The sequence below is a fragment of the Hemibagrus wyckioides genome, linkage group LG09, assembly GCF_019097595.1.
Source record: "Hemibagrus wyckioides isolate EC202008001 linkage group LG09, SWU_Hwy_1.0, whole genome shotgun sequence".
Classification (NCBI taxonomy): Eukaryota; Metazoa; Chordata; class Actinopteri; order Siluriformes; family Bagridae; genus Hemibagrus; species Hemibagrus wyckioides.
This window is the reverse complement of record NC_080718.1, coordinates 29,427,836-29,443,156: the sequence shown is the minus strand read 5'-3', so window position 1 is coordinate 29,443,156 and position 15,321 is coordinate 29,427,836. Positions and strand designations below refer to the sequence as shown.

General features: G+C 41.7%; 2 protein-coding genes across 5 annotated transcripts in view; both read left to right on the top strand.

The window, feature by feature from the left end:
• Positions 1 to 3,121, top strand: part of ankrd1a (ankyrin repeat domain 1a (cardiac muscle)) — a 14,185-nt gene extending 11,064 nt beyond the window's left edge. Inside the window, exons 5-9 of the mRNA XM_058398357.1 lie at positions 181 to 279; positions 665 to 763; positions 1,172 to 1,270; positions 1,382 to 1,480; positions 2,287 to 3,121. Coding sequence (XP_058254340.1) covers positions 181 to 279; positions 665 to 763; positions 1,172 to 1,270; positions 1,382 to 1,480; positions 2,287 to 2,385 — 495 coding nt within the window. The 3' untranslated portion in view covers positions 2,386 to 3,121. The remainder of the gene's footprint in view (positions 1 to 180; positions 280 to 664; positions 764 to 1,171; positions 1,271 to 1,381; positions 1,481 to 2,286) is intronic.
• A 2,480-nt stretch (positions 3,122 to 5,601) lies between these two features.
• The window catches only part of kif20ba (kinesin family member 20Ba), a 30,434-nt gene continuing 20,714 nt past the window's right edge, over positions 5,602 to 15,321 (top strand). For 2 of the 4 annotated variants that reach the window (XM_058399549.1, XM_058399546.1), the window contains exons 1-20: positions 5,602 to 5,803; positions 5,970 to 6,097; positions 6,176 to 6,265; positions 6,442 to 6,561; positions 7,320 to 7,458; positions 7,751 to 7,935; positions 8,100 to 8,151; positions 8,307 to 8,516; positions 8,834 to 8,945; positions 9,049 to 9,120; positions 9,358 to 9,504; positions 10,049 to 10,205; positions 10,852 to 11,109; positions 11,183 to 11,322; positions 11,455 to 11,584; positions 11,812 to 12,019; positions 12,405 to 12,456; positions 13,360 to 13,489; positions 14,200 to 14,338; positions 15,170 to 15,250. In XM_058399549.1, coding sequence (XP_058255532.1) covers positions 5,990 to 6,097; positions 6,176 to 6,265; positions 6,442 to 6,561; positions 7,320 to 7,458; positions 7,751 to 7,935; positions 8,100 to 8,151; positions 8,307 to 8,516; positions 8,834 to 8,945; positions 9,049 to 9,120; positions 9,358 to 9,504; positions 10,049 to 10,205; positions 10,852 to 11,109; positions 11,183 to 11,322; positions 11,455 to 11,584; positions 11,812 to 12,019; positions 12,405 to 12,456; positions 13,360 to 13,489; positions 14,200 to 14,338; positions 15,170 to 15,250 — 2,530 coding nt within the window. In that variant the 5' untranslated portion in view covers positions 5,602 to 5,803; positions 5,970 to 5,989. Of the gene's footprint in view, positions 5,804 to 5,966; positions 6,098 to 6,175; positions 6,266 to 6,441; positions 6,562 to 7,319; positions 7,459 to 7,750; positions 7,936 to 8,099; positions 8,152 to 8,306; positions 8,517 to 8,833; positions 8,946 to 9,048; positions 9,121 to 9,357; positions 9,505 to 10,048; positions 10,206 to 10,851; positions 11,110 to 11,182; positions 11,323 to 11,454; positions 11,585 to 11,811; positions 12,020 to 12,404; positions 12,457 to 13,359; positions 13,490 to 14,199; positions 14,339 to 15,169; positions 15,251 to 15,321 lie in introns of all 4 variants that reach the window. The other 2 variants (XM_058399548.1, XM_058399547.1) reach the window with 2 other exon arrangements.

Sequence of the window (15,321 nt, the reverse complement as noted above, 5' to 3'; positions counted from 1 at the left end):
TTCTTATTAGAATTTAGAGGATATATCTTTAGAATTTAATTTAATTTAATTATATTCTGCTTATTTATGCTATTTATTTTTGAAGCAGATTCAGCTCTGTATTAAATACAATATGTGGTTGTATAAAAAATGTGACAGAAATCAAACTCAGCCCATGAACCATCTCTCTCTGTGTCTCAGTTTAAGCGGTCAGCTCTGCATAAAGCGTGTTACGGAGGTCACATGGAGGTCATTAGGAGACTCCTGGAGGCCGGAGCGTGTATAGAGAACAAAGACCAGGTAGAAGATAAAGACTGTGTGTACACTGATCACCAGAACTGTGAGATTACACACACCCAGGACAGAGGAGAATAAAGAGAGACTGGAGAGGGAAAGAGTGTTTATAGTGTTTATAGCTCTCTCTCTCTCTTTCTCTCTCTCTCTCTCTCTCTCTCTCTCTCTTTCTCTCTCATTGTCTCTCTCCCCCTGTTTATCGCTGCTATAACATGAGAACAGGAACTCACTCTGAATGTAGCTTTAAACGGATAAAAACTATGATGTGTCGTATTTTTAAATACATGAATGAATTGTAATCGTTGGTAAACTGAGGATGTTCAGAACAACCAGGCACATCACACCTGTACTTACTATACACCTGTGTGTGTGTGTGTGTGTGTGTGTGTAGTTGGATGCGACAGCAGTACACTGGGTGTGTAGAGGAGGCAGTCTTCCTGCACTGGAGTTGCTGCTTAATGAAGGAGGAAAACTGAACTCCAGAGACAAGGTAAGGGCTTCCTGATAGAAACAGAAATATAAAATAATATAGTAAACATTCATAAATAACTAATAATTAATTTTAAAAAATCATAATAAAGACATATATGTATTCGAAAGGTCTCTATAAGCCGTGTATAGCAAACTAAATGATAATAGTTTTTTATGCAAAGAATATATATGCATCGATCATTTGGCTTTGTGTGAAATTTCTTGACTTCTGACATAAAATATAATAATTAGGTAAATTAAATCGATTTTTTTTTTAAAAAAAAGGTTGTAGTTTATACAGAATATACTCTTCTGAACTGCTGACTCCGCCCCCTCACTCGAACCCCACCCTAATCATGTGCAAGCAACAGCTTCATGAATACAACAACATCCTCACTCTGCATTCTGTGTGTGTGTGTGTGTTCAGTTACTCAGCACACCGCTGCACGTGGCCGTTCGGACGGGTCACTACGAGTGTGCAGAGCATCTGATCCACTGCGGAGCCGACATTAACGCCAGAGACAGAGTAAAAGCTCCAGAAGCACACTACACTTACTTAAACTTCTATAAAATAACATCAAGACTAACTGTGTGTGTGTGTGTGTGTGTGTGTGTGTGTGTGTGTGTGTGTGTGTAGGAAGGAGACACACCACTGCATGACGCAGTGAGGATCAACAGGTTCAAGATGATCAAGCTGCTGCTGATGTACGGCGCTAACATGAAGAACAAAAATGACGTGAGTGCTAACACCCAACAAGGGAGAAAAAAGACGTGACGTGACATCATCACCTCCACGGTGCAACACTCCACTTCTTGCTAAATGTCATGACACACATGCTAACACAGCGATTAACCAGAGCGCTAGTCAGGCAGAGACCACAAGCATTATACCCAACAATCCAACTACAATTATTTAAATCCAGCAGATTTGGAGGGAATTCGAGAGTCTGAGGCTAATGAAAGGTCAGACTCACAGACAAGCAGACAGACAGACAGACAGACAGGCAAACAGACAAGAGGATGGATGGACAGAGAGACAGACAGACAGACAGACAGATAGACATACATGTAGACAGACAAGCAGAAAGACAAAAGGATAGATGGACAGACAGACAAAAAGATGGATGGACAGAGCGGCAGACAGACAGACAGGTAGACAGACAAGCAGACAGGCAGAGAGACAGACAGACAGACAGACAGACCAAAGGATGGCTGGACAGACAGGCAGACAGACAGACAGACAAAAAGATGGAATGACAGAGAGGCAGACAGACAGACAGGTAGACAGACATACATGTAGACAGGCAGACAGACAGACAAGAAACAGACAGGAAACACCCTGAGAACATCGCCACACTTTTTTTGAATTATAATTAACTCATCTCTCTGTGTGTGTTTTGTGTCGACGTTTCATCATGACGTTAAATCTCAAATTTCAGCTCTAGAATTTTGGATTTTTAAAAAAATACCTGTTTTAATTGTGTTTAGATGGCGGTGTTGTTAATTAATGTCTGTTTGTTATTTGTGTGTTGTGTTTCTCAGGATGGAAAGACGCCGATGGAGAGTCTGCTCTCGTGGCAAAGTGGAGCTAAAAACATCCTGAGTGACTTTAAAGACGAGACACGATCTGTTCCCGAGTGAAGAGAGAGAAGAGGTGAACATTATCACTGAAACCGACGTCGGAGGAAGCAGCAGCAGCAGCAGGCTTCGTTACCTCTGACTCGCTTTAACTCACACACTGTTGTGATAATTGCTGGCAATTTTATTCATGTCATTTCTGTGAATATTTCTATGTAAAGGTTTTTAACCAGGGTGAGATGTCCGGTTCCAGTAATGGTCTGTGATGGGGAAACAGGAAGCTGATGGATTTGGAAAAGTTACTAATGTGCTTTCTGAATGTTTCTTAACTTGATGACGGTGTTCGGTCCCTCGGTGACGGTGATTTTCATGTCCGCTGCCCACAGCACAACTAAAGCACTGACCATTTTATACAAATATTTGAGATTTTTGACTGAATGATGGTGAACAGATTGTGACTTTAATTCTCCTGAATTTACTTTACTTTACTTTGGTTGTGTGTTTGTGTGTGTGTGTTTGTGTGTGTGTGTTTGTGTGTGTGTGTTTGTGTGTGTGTGTGGGTCTGTGTGGGTGGTGTCAGCGGTTATCAGGTGTCTTGTCACTGTCAGTATGAAGAAGAAGAAGAAGATGATGATGAGAAAGTGATGATAGGTCCGAGGAAGTCGTCAGATAAATGAGCTTTGATTTGAGACTTTCTAATGTTCCGCTGTGTTTTGATAGCTTTATTTAATTTCTTTTTTTTTCTTTCAGTATTTTTTCTTTATTCCAACTTGCTCGATTCCATTGTGATGAAGTTCTTTTGCTTTATTGACTTTATTGATTATATGTGAATAAAGATTTTTTTTGCTTGTTTTGCTTTAAAATATTATCATGCTCTGGTATTCATTATGTTTTATGCAGGCTTGAAAAAGCCAACATTCTGTTTTCCTGTTTAAACTTCTTAGGATTATTTTTCTTAGACAATTAATTATCAAGAGTAACTCCTCCTAGAGGTTTTGAGCGACATGCACCAAACTCGGCACGGTTGCTGCGCCTGGTCTGAAGTTTGTTGCTATTACTTTTCTAAGGAATCGGAATTCCGGTATTCCCGGTACGGAAGCTCAAAGTGGCCTTTTTCCTGATAGAATTCCATTCAAAACTTTGGAGGTTTATAACTCGGCCGGCTTTCGAGATATCGACACCAAACTCGGCCAGCTCCTTCAGAATCTTGGGGCGGGATGAAGCCGTAAATTTTGGATCTGATTGGAATTTTGGTTTTTGGTCCCCAAAATTGGCCCCAGCATACACATGTGACATATCAAAACACTCAGAACAATGAGGGGAACTTCATGACGTGTGTTGGGTAACGTCACATGATGTCACGTCCGTGCCACGCCCCCAAAATAAGTGGATTTGCAAAATTACTCCAACATACACATGTGATATTTCAAAACATTCAGCACAATGAGGGGAAGTGCGTGATGTGTGTCAGGATGATGTCGCATGACGTCACATCTGCGCCATGCCCCCAAAATAAGCAGAATTTCAACATTACCCCAACATACACGTGACATATCAAAATGTTCAGCACAATAAGGGGAATTGCATGATGCATGTCCGGGTGACATCACGTGATGACTACTTGCTTCATCAAGCCAACATCAAAGTTTGTCGCAACGAACTTTAAAAATCTAGTTTATATTGGAATCATGGATATTTTTTTAATGTATATTTTTGGAAGTTTAAAACATTGTTAGAGATTCAGAAGGTTTTTCTGAGCACGGATCGATCGGTTTTCTGGTCAATAATCTCCCCTGGACGTTGTAAGAGCTGCTGCTGTGATGATGAATTCAGTCCTGTGCTCATCTCAGGACTCTTCTTCACAACCTGCTCATTCTGAACATCCTGTAAACCCTCTCCATCCTGTTTAATTTATAATCACACTATCAGACTTCACCCAGAAGAGGATGACTTCAGTTTTCAGTCTGTTTACACTTCACGTTTCTTCCTGGTGTCGTCTCAGAGAGTTTTTTTCTCACCACTGCTACCTGTGGCCTCTGAATTAGGGAGAAATATTTAGTCATGTAGTCATTAAAGTCATTGTAGTTTTTTTCTTTTCTCTACATGTTAACAACTCATTTGCAGATAAATGAATTTTAATTTTCACCTTCATTGTACACATTATTGCCAAAAGTTTTGGGACATCTGCCTTTACATGCACATGAATGTAATATGGAGTTGTCCCGCCCTTTGCAGCTATAACAGCTTCAACTCTTCTGGGAAGGCTGTCCACAAGGTTTAGGAGTGTGTTTATGGGAATTTTTGACCGTTCCTCTAGAAGCACATTTGTGAGGTCAGGCACTGATGTTGGACGAGAAGGTCTGGCTCACAGTCTCAACTCTAATTCATCCCAAAGGTGTTCTATGGGGTTGAGGTCAGGACTCTGTGCAGGACAGTCTAGTTCCTCCACACCAAACTCACTCATCCATGTCTTTATGGACCTTGCTTTGGTCACTGGTGTGCAGTCATGTTGGAACAGGAAGGGGTCATCCCCAAACTGTTCCCACAAAGAGCATGAAATTGTCCAAAATGTCTTGGTATGAAGCTGAAACATTAAGAGTTCCTTTCACTGGAACTAAGGGGCCGAGTCCAACCCCTGAAAAACAACACCTGGTTTGGAGGGGTGTCCCAATACTTTTGGAAACATAGTGTAGCAGGGTGTAGGTGGCTGACAGATATGATGTCGGTTTAATTCAGAATTCAATTTTAAATAACATTATTACCATTTTTTAATGAAGTCAGGGTTTTATTTATTAAAGGCTTTATTATGTTAGTCCATATGAACAGTTTATGCTCATGTAGCCACAGAATATACAAACCACACGCCACAAAACAGCTTAAACAAATATAATTAAAACAAAAATCAAAGTAATTACAACAATATCAATATACAAAAGACAAAATAGAAATTTAAATGTGTGTGTGGAAAAATATATTGAAGTATTAGCATGTATTTCCTGAAGAGACTGATTTCCTTCTCTGTCTAGCGAAAAAGACGTTATTAATCGCATTAATTACGTCAGCTACAGAAAACAGCATTTCATATATTTTTTTGGTAAATGGAAAGTATACTAGAAAGAGAAATAAAAACACCTTATTTTTAACGATTTTAACTATATTTTGCTTTAGCATGCGCAAATATTGCGCAAATCGTGCGCCGTCGTGATTCTGAAGAACACTCATTCCTTGCGTTCCTTCTTTCTTCACGCTGATTGGCCAGATTTGAATAGAAGACCGCGAGCCACTGTCGGTTTGAGGAAAGACATGGCGGTTGTGGATTAGTGAGCTATAAAAATCAACGCTATGAAGCAGAAAACCTTTAATAATTAGCCCATATTTCCGTGACAGTTGTTTGTGTTGTTGTTTTTCAGTTGGTTAAGTTAGTAATTAGGAAGAGTAGAGGTGTATTTTGATCGCCGGAGGAGTTGTAACCGTCATCCAGGTGAGTTAAACCTCTTCATAAACAGAGCTAACATGTTAGCTTAAATAAACAGTAAGTATAAACCGGAAGTGACCCCTACAGAAGAATTAGGCATGGTTGTGATGATAAACAATCACTTACCAACATGTAAATAAAGTCTTATGAGAGTTTTGTTTCTTCTAAGAAGTTCTGCAGGATTTCAGCACCATGATGGAGTCATGCTTTAACGAGAAGGTGGCCAGGGCAGAGACCATCCTGGTGGACGACCTGAGGAGAGATCTGCGCTTGGATCTGACTGAAATTGCAGAGGCTCAGGTGGGATCTCGTCCTGTCACATCTCACCTGTGACCATTTGCTTTGGTGTGTTCATACATGGTGTGTGTTTGTGTGCAGGACTCCGGCTTCTTTGACAGAGAGTTTTTACAGGTGTACCTCCGGATAAGACCCTTCTCCCAGGCTGAAATGGACAGTGGTGAATCTCAGGTGAGTTTGAAGTGGTCACTGCTTATTCCCTGAGAATCACTTACACTGTAGATTCCTGATCTCTCCAACACACCTGAAGATGTTTTTGACAGTTCCTTAAAGCATGCCATTACTACCAACACACTCATTTCATTAGGGTTATATTTCTGTATGGGTTTTTCCTTTTCTTCACACAGGACTGCGTCACCATCCATGCCCCTGACACGGTTCTCCTCAAGGCCCCGAGGTCGTCTCTCTCGGCCCGAGGAGGTGATAAATCGGTTCCGCAAACGGCACAGCGCTTTCAGTTCTCTCAGGTATTTGTGTAATAAATAAATACATGAAGGAAAAAGTTTCAAGTGAACTCTAATGAGAAAGTGAATCAAATTGAATCGACTCAACTCTGACTCATTTGAATTGACTCGACTCTGAATCAAACTGGATCCACTTGACATTGAATCGACTCCCCTATGAATCGAATTGAATCGACTCTGACCGAGCCAAAGCACAGCGCTTTAGAGCTGCAGAAGTGCCATGAGTTCTGGAGAAATGAATCAATAAACAATAAGAGAGAATAAAAATTCAGCGTAATGCACAAAACATCGTAACTCAACGATTTATCTAATGGTGGATCTGTTTATTGAGCTCTGGCTCTGTGAGCTTTGTGGCTCCTGCATGCACATGGTAAAGGTTTATTTGGACTAATGAATGGATGAAAGGATGTTTTTGTCTCTACACATGACGTTTTGTTGCTTTTTGAGCCGCTTCCTTATCTACAGTCTGAAAGCAAACTGAACCAAATGGCAAAAGAATCAATCTATCTGTGATTCAGATTTGTTAAGAAGACTCAGATAAACATGTATTATTAATTACAATTGACTTCAAGTTATTTTTTCCCCCAAAAAAGTATAGTGTTGTTTTTATTAAACTGATGTGTGAAGAATCCTGAGGAACGTCCCACGTGTGTAGTGCTTTCCAGAATTATTGTATTGCAGGAACTTGAGTGAAGAACCTCCGGCTCTGAAGGATGTTGCGTCACACCGCAGTGACGTCCAGCGCTCCGTGTGTGTTTTAGGTTTTCGGGGCGGACATGTCGCAGAAGGACCTGTTTGATGGCACGGTGAAAAATCTGGTCAGAGATGTCCTGGAGGGAAAAAACTCGCTGGTCTTCACGTACGGAGTCACGAACGCCGGAAAGACCTTCACGTTTTTAGGTTTGTGCTGCACATGTTACAGTCATCATCCTCATCATCATCCTCAATCAGACACACACCACAAAAATGTATTACAGCTTTACCTCTGACACTGGAGACTCCTTCCGATAACATTACGTAAATATCTGTCTAGGTTTACGTGGAGCCTCCTCCGTACATGTCCCTGTGCACGAGCTGTTGCCATGGAAACAATAATGTATTAGAGCGAGTGCATTAAAATAAACCTGCGCTGCTGTTATAGAGAATTAATCACCACCTTCGGTTTAGGTTATTAGCTGTGTGTGTGTTTCAGGCCCAGAACACGACGTGGGCATCCTGCCACGCTCCTTAAACCTGATCTTCGGCAGTCTGGAGGGTCGTATCTTCACCCAGAGCAGCGTGAAGCCTCACCGCGCTCAGGACGTCCTGAAGCTCAGCAAGGAGCAGCAGGTGGAGGAGAACATCAGCAAACGCAACCTCCTCAGACTCCTCAGAGAGGTGAGCCGGATCACTGCTGGATGAGAGAGAAACCTCCTCAGTGAGGTCACGCTCCTCGTCCTCAGGAACGAGACGTTTTACATCACACTGTGAGCATGTGGAGAATGGTGAGATGTTCTTCTCTTCTTCTTATGTCTTTATTTGTGATTTTGTTTCTCTCTCAGAATGATGCTCAGAAAAATACAAGCAGCCTGAGCTCCAGCTCCAGATCTGAAGGTAAACACACACACACTCATACATCTGCTGAGGTTTTATTGTGGAGATGAATGAGATGTTCTGGAGATGTTGCTTCATGAAGCCTAAAAGTTCTTGAAGGTTTGTATCCTATCATGATTGATGAGTAATCACGAGCATCCGGTGGAATCCCGCAGGTTCGGAACTGGTCGATCCCGAAGGCCCGGTGTCGGACAGGAGCTTCGGGGTAGACGTGGATCTCCACACCAGGTTCTCCGTCTGGGTGTCCTTCTGCGAGATCTACAACGAGAACATCCACGATTTACTGGAGCAGCCGAGTGGCACTGGGGCACGCCGGGCCAACCTGCGCCTCTGTCAGGACACCAAGGGGAACTCCTTCATCAAGGGTACGACCCCCGCGACACACACACACACACACACACACACACACTGACCACTGCTTCAGCATGGGTCTAAACATCAGTCCATCACACTCTTTATCTCGGTTAATCACCCGCCAAACCACAGAACTCTTCATTTGTGAGTTCTGTACACTTTTATTCGTTACTGTGAATGATGTTTTTACACACGCGCACACACACACACATGAGACGTATAAACCACACACTAACACATTTCTCAAGCACTTTGTAAATAATCTATACATTAATGTTCATCGTTAGTGGTGTGTGTGTGTGTGTGTGTGTGTGTGTGTGTGTGTTAGATCTGCGCTGGGTGCAGGTGAACAGCTCAGATGAAGCGTTTAAAGTTATGAAACTGGGCAAAAAGAACCAGAGTATTTCATCCACCAAACTCAATCAGCTGTCCAGCAGGAGGTGAGAACACACACACACACGCAGGAGGAATGAGAGCTCCTTATATAAATGTTAATATATGAATATTACACACTTGCATTAAAGCAATCTCTCTCTCTCTCAGTCACAGTATCTTCACGGTGAGGATTTTAAGGATTAAGGACGTCTCCTCTCTCAGTGTGCAGTCTGTCAGTGAGTGAGTGCCATTTTAAACCACTAATGAATAATAAATAATGGCCGAGAAACTGAGAGCTGTTCCGGAGCCCAGACCTGGCAACCACAATCCAGTGCTGTTAATAAATCAGCTCTCAACTACTCACATGTTCAGATTCATACTTATTTAATTTTAGGTGGAATACGTAAATACGTACAAGCCACTCCTTTAACTGTGTGTGTGTGTGTGTGTGTGTGTGTGTGTGTGTGTGTGTTGTAGGCTGTCTCTGTGTGACCTGGCTGGATCAGAGCGATGTGGTAAAACTCAGAATAAAGGAGATCGACTGAAGGAGGCAGGAAACATCAACACCTCTCTGCTCAGTCTGGGGAAATGCATCAATGCTCTGAAAGGCAGCCAGCAGGCCAGGTGTGTTCACCTCCTCTTCACCCCCACCACCTCCTTCACCTCCTCTTCACCCCCACCACCTCCTTCACCTCCTCTTCACCCCCACCACCTCCTTCACCTCCTCTTCACCACCACCACCTCCTTCACCTCCTCTTCACCCCCACCACCTCCTTCACCTCCTCTTCACCACCACCACCTCCTTCACCTCCTCTTCACCACCACCACCTCCTTCACCTCCTCTTCACCACCACCACCTCCTTCACCTCCTCTTCACCCCCACCACCTCCTTCATTCTCCATCTCCCTCTCTTCACTCTTAGTTATTGCTCACCATCATTTATACTGAACTTTAAATTGTATTTAGTTTTGAACTTTATCTTAAATTCATCTCCCCCCAAAGCATGTTAAAGGAATCACAAATATAAGATCATTAGACAAAAAAGACATAAGTCCAGCTGCTCATTTAAATAGAATATGATGCCAGATCCCTGCAGGCCCTCCCCTTTCCTGGATTCTTATTTGCATATTAAAAGCTGATCTCTCTCTCTCTCTCTCTCTCCCCGCAGGCAGCATGTTCCGTTCAGAGAGAGTAAACTGACCCACTACCTGCAGGGGTTCTTCACAGGCCGAGGGAGAGCGGCCATGATCGTCAACATCAACCAGTGTGCCTCCATGTATGACGAGACACTCAACGTCCTCAAGTTCTCTGCCGTGGCACAGAAGGTGTGTTGGGGGGGGAGAGAGAGAGAGAGAGAGAGAATAATACACTCTGGTCTTCTATGTGAATGAACAGTTATACTATGAAAATAATAAAAAATATTAGATATATATAATGTTCATGTGTCTACTTACACCTATAATTTCATATTTTTACACCTATTTTTATTTTTTTATATTATTTTTATTTATCTATATTATATTTTATTTTACTTTATTTTCTATTTTTATACTTTTAATATACTCGTTTTATTCTTATCTTTTTTTTTATGGATCTCTTTCTAACATACTTTTTATAAATGTTTACATGCCGGACAGTCGTGAAAAAACATTTCACTGCATGTTGTACCGTGTATGAAAATGTATGTGACAAATATTATTTGAATTAGATATTAGATTTGCAGCTGCACCACAATCAGAGGAAATTAATCAACAGTTTCTGACCAATCAGAATCCTGAATTCAACAGCACAGTGCTCTGTCTCTTTCCCTCTCTCTCTCTCTCTGTGTCTCGTGTGCTCTCGATCTTTCTCTTTCTGTCTATCTCTCTCTGTCTCGTGCTCCCTCTCTCCCTTTCTGTCTCTCTCGCTCTTTCTCTCTCTGTCTGGCTCTGTTTCTCTCTCTCTCTCTCTCTCTCTCTCTCTCTCTCTCAGGTGGTGGTCCTCTCTGTCCCCTCTGTCCTCTCGTTGGTGGTGAAGAGGAGTGCGAGGGAAGTGTCCTTTATCATTAATAAGGCGACTCGGCGGGAGGCACGCCGCACGTCTCTGGTGCGATGGGAGAACAGCCGCAGAGACCGAGACGAGACGTCTGAGGAGGAGGAGGAGGAGGATGAGGAGGAGAGCGTGCTGGAAGACACGATACAGGAGGAAGAAGGGAAGGAGACTGTGCTGCTGGATAAAGAGGTGTACGAGGTCAGCATGGGGTCATGCAACACTTATTTTTGTGTATTTACTGTGTGGATGAAGTGAACGTGTGTGTGTGTAGAATCAGCTGCTGCAGATAGAGGAGCTGCAGGAACAGTTGAGGACGCTGAGGGCGGAGACTACAGTTGTGGAGGGTCGAATCCGAGAGGAAGTGACAAAAGAGTTCTCTGAGCTCTTCACTCAGATGCAGAACGATTACAAGTAGGACTTCTCCCCCTGTCTCCCCCCGTCTTTCCTCCTTCCCTCCCTCTCTGTACTGTTCTTTGCTGTACACAAAGATGACCAGTGGGGTTTTTAACATCATTCTCTCTCTCTCTCTCTCTCTCTTCTCAGTGAGCGTATCAGTAAAGAGAGGGAGTTGGTGGAGGACCGGTGTGAGCGCCGGCTCGAGATTTTCAAAAACCTGGTGGAGAAAACCGGCAGAGAAACCTGCAGTGATGGAGAAGATCCTGCTAGAGCACAGGTGAGGAGCACAAAACTCCTTTGTCTTGGACAGAATTAGAAATCGTAATTGTTTTACAGTGTATGCACTCACTGTCCACTTTATTAGGAACACCTGAGAATTCATGTATTTTTCTAATCAGCCAGTCACGTGGCAGCAGCACAGGTCCAGAGAGGTCCAGAGCTTCAGAATGAAGAAAATATGCATGTGTGTGTGTGTGTGTGTGTGTGTGTGTGTGTGTGTTATAGGAGCGAGAGCCTCCTTCTCTAGACGGCATGCTTGACTCCATGTCTACTGACCTGGCCGGGATCAGGAAGGACGCTGAAGCGGCTCACTCGTGCCTGGTGACCAGTGACGGCCGACCCTCTGTGATGCTGCGTGAACTTCAGGAAAAGGTCACAGAACTGAGGGAGAAGCTCAGTGAAACCCAGAAACAGCTGGAGAGCAGAACTCGGGGTTAGTCTTGGTCTTATTCTGCGTCTACATCAGCGAGAGACCGAGTGAAAGGTTTTATTTTCCCGCTTCCGTGTAATTCACTCGAATGAGGTAGAGAGGATTTTATAAAACCTTATGAGCATGAGTTCTCCTTCTCTTGCAGCACATGACCTCTCACTATCAGTAAACACGTACACAGACATTAGGAAGGAAAATAAAGATCTTTCACTGTTACTGTTTCTCTTTGGAATATTAAAACAAAAGACAAGCCACGCCCACAAAATACAGGTCACACCCACAGAAGACAAGTCATTAATTCTAGACATTTTTTAATATAAAGCTGCATAGTTTTTCATATCGTTGATTTAAAGAAATTAATATAATGTACTTCATCTCTTTATGTTAGAGTTGGATGCTCAGAGCAGCCTGGTGGAGGAGCTGGAGGACGTGAGGAAGGTAAAACATCCCATGATGTCCATCACAACCAGCTGCAATGATGAAATAATTTATTCTCAAATAATCCGACTTTATTTAGCTATCTTGTTAACAGCCAACATGTTTAAGTTACTAATCGCTTTTAACTTATTTTTTTTATTTGGTATCAGCCAATCAGAGGCTCTCTAGCTCCAGATGTGCTTGTCATGTTAGCCTTATCTAATTTCCTATTGGCTGAAATCTCTCTCATGGTTTCTTTCTCTCATTACACATTCTATTATAAACGTGTACACTATATAGCCAAAAATCTTGGGACACCCCTATAAATTAATACACAGTCCTGACCTCAACCCCATAGAACACCTTTGGGATGAATTAGAGCGGAGACTGTGAGCCAGACCTTCTCGTCCAACATCAGTGCCTGACCTCACAAATGTGCTTCTAGAGGAACGGTCAAAAATTCCCATAAACACACTCCTAAACCTTGTGGAAAGCCTTCCCAGAAGAGTTGAAGCTGTTATAGCTGCAAAGGGTGGGACAACTCCATATTACATTCATGTGCATGGAAAGGCAGATGTCCCAAAACTTTTGGCCTGACTCGGAGTCTCAACTCTAATCCATCCCAAAGGTGTTCTATGTGGTTGAGGTCAGGACTCTGTGCAGGACAGTCAAGTTCCTCCACACCAAACTCACTCATCCATGTCTTTATGGACCTTGCTTTGGTCACTGGTGTACAGTCATGTTGGAACAGGAAGGGGTCATCCCCAAACTGTTCCCACAAAGAGCATGAAATTGTCCAGAATGTCTTGGTATGAAGCTGAAGCATTAAGAGTTCCTTTCACTGGAACTAAGGGGCCGAGTCCAACCCCTGAAGAGCCAGAACTGTCCCTGTTCTTCACCAGAAGTCGTGTGTGTGGTGTGTGGGTGGGTGTGTGTGTGCTGCAGAGTCGTGAGGAGAGACTGAATGATCTGATGGTGCAGTGTGTGGAGAAAGATGAGACCATCTCTAAACTTCAGGCCACACTGGACCGAGTCGAAGAGAACAGCGCCAAGAACGTGAGTGTGGTGATGATGATGATGAATAATTAATAACTAGCTGCGGTTCCCTACAACGTCTTCAATTCCTTAACTGTCCACTTACACAACAAACCCAATTTTTTGTCTCATTTAAACTTTCATTTAATTTTACTTTTGATTTGTTTCATGTCTCTTTGCTCCGCCCCTAAATGTTGCATTTTATTTGTCTGTGATTTATGAAGCCCCGCCTAACTACCAAAAAAGAAAAAGTTAACACATTGATGAAATCTTGTAAATTAAATATTATTTTGTGTAAAACGTGAACATTATTCTCCTAAGAAAGAAATCCAGTAAGATTCTGATCATTTGTGAACATTAAACTGGGGCGTGAATTAGAATTGTGGGGGCGGGGATTATTGATTTTACATTACAGGATATGCTTTACATTTTTAATACATGAGTTATAAATAAACAATAGAATTTAATAAAGATATTCTCATTCCAAAAAAAAAAAGTAAATGGCTGCCCTAATTATGAGGAAATCCTTTTTTTAGGTTGTTTGGAAGTTCTGCTCAGGAAATTATTATATTATATATTATTATATTATATTATATAATTATTTATTATTAAATTATTATTATTATTATTATTATTATTATTATTATTATTATTATTATTCCTGTTTATCATTTTGTTATTGTTATTTATTTTATTTATTTTTTAATCCAATCAAATTGTTGTTTTTTCAGAGCGCTCTGATTAAGGACCTCCTCCAGCAGCAACGCAGCTGCACATGCTCAGAACGCCGGACACGCCCCGAAACCCGGAAGCGTAGACAGGAAAGGGCAGAACCGGAGGACATCCACAGACAGCCCCCTTTAAAGAAAGGTACTAGCTCCACCTCCTCTGCTGAATCCAGCCTTCCAGCTTCTATCTCGACCAGAGGGGCGGGGAAGGAGAATCGGGTCAAAGGTCGCCGCTTCCTACAAGGCAGAAAACGACTTTCATCCCTAAAGAAGTAGCGACATGTGAAGCGGCGCTGATCACGCCTTCTACACGCGACACGTTTTTCTTATTTATTTATTTTTTTTTAACAATGTCTGGATGTGTGCGTTAATGTGAATAAAGAAATTTGTCATGGGGAACATTTCACAAAGTAATTTTACCATAATAATAATAATAATAATAATAATAATAATAATAATAATAATGTTGTTTTATAACATTTTTAAAACATTTACATTGGATTGGGGGTATTATATGAGCATGGCAACCCTGGATCGGGGGGGTTTATATGAGCATGGCAACCCATGACATCACACTGATTTTATCTGAGGTTCCTTTTTTTTGTTAAATTATAAATCTTTTATACAATCCAAGGCATGCTTTTCAAATAGGAATATAAAATTAAATTTGTTTTTGAACATTATAACTAATTATTTTTTCATTTTGTTTGTTTTTAATTAAAATAAGCTTCCCCTAATTAGGGAAGATTTTAGATCGTTTCATTAATAAAGTTTTCCTTCAGAATATAAACAAACATTTAAACACACATCACTGGTAGAGAATAACAGATTATAATCTTTTATAACTATTAAAACGTTTAAAATGTGCATCACGATATGCAAACAAGGTCAAAGGTCATCCTAATAGTTGTCTATATAAATAAATTGTTAATGTTTTGAGTATTACTGACCCCATAACTAATTTTCACTCTAGGGTCTCTTGAGGACACAAACATCCTAGAAGATCTTGTGGAGGATGAGGATGAAGATGATCCACCTACATCTGAGGTCAAAGGTCAGCTTGAGCATACTGTTATACATCTATAACGCTACCCTTTATTCTTAGAGTATTAATCATTAAAATAA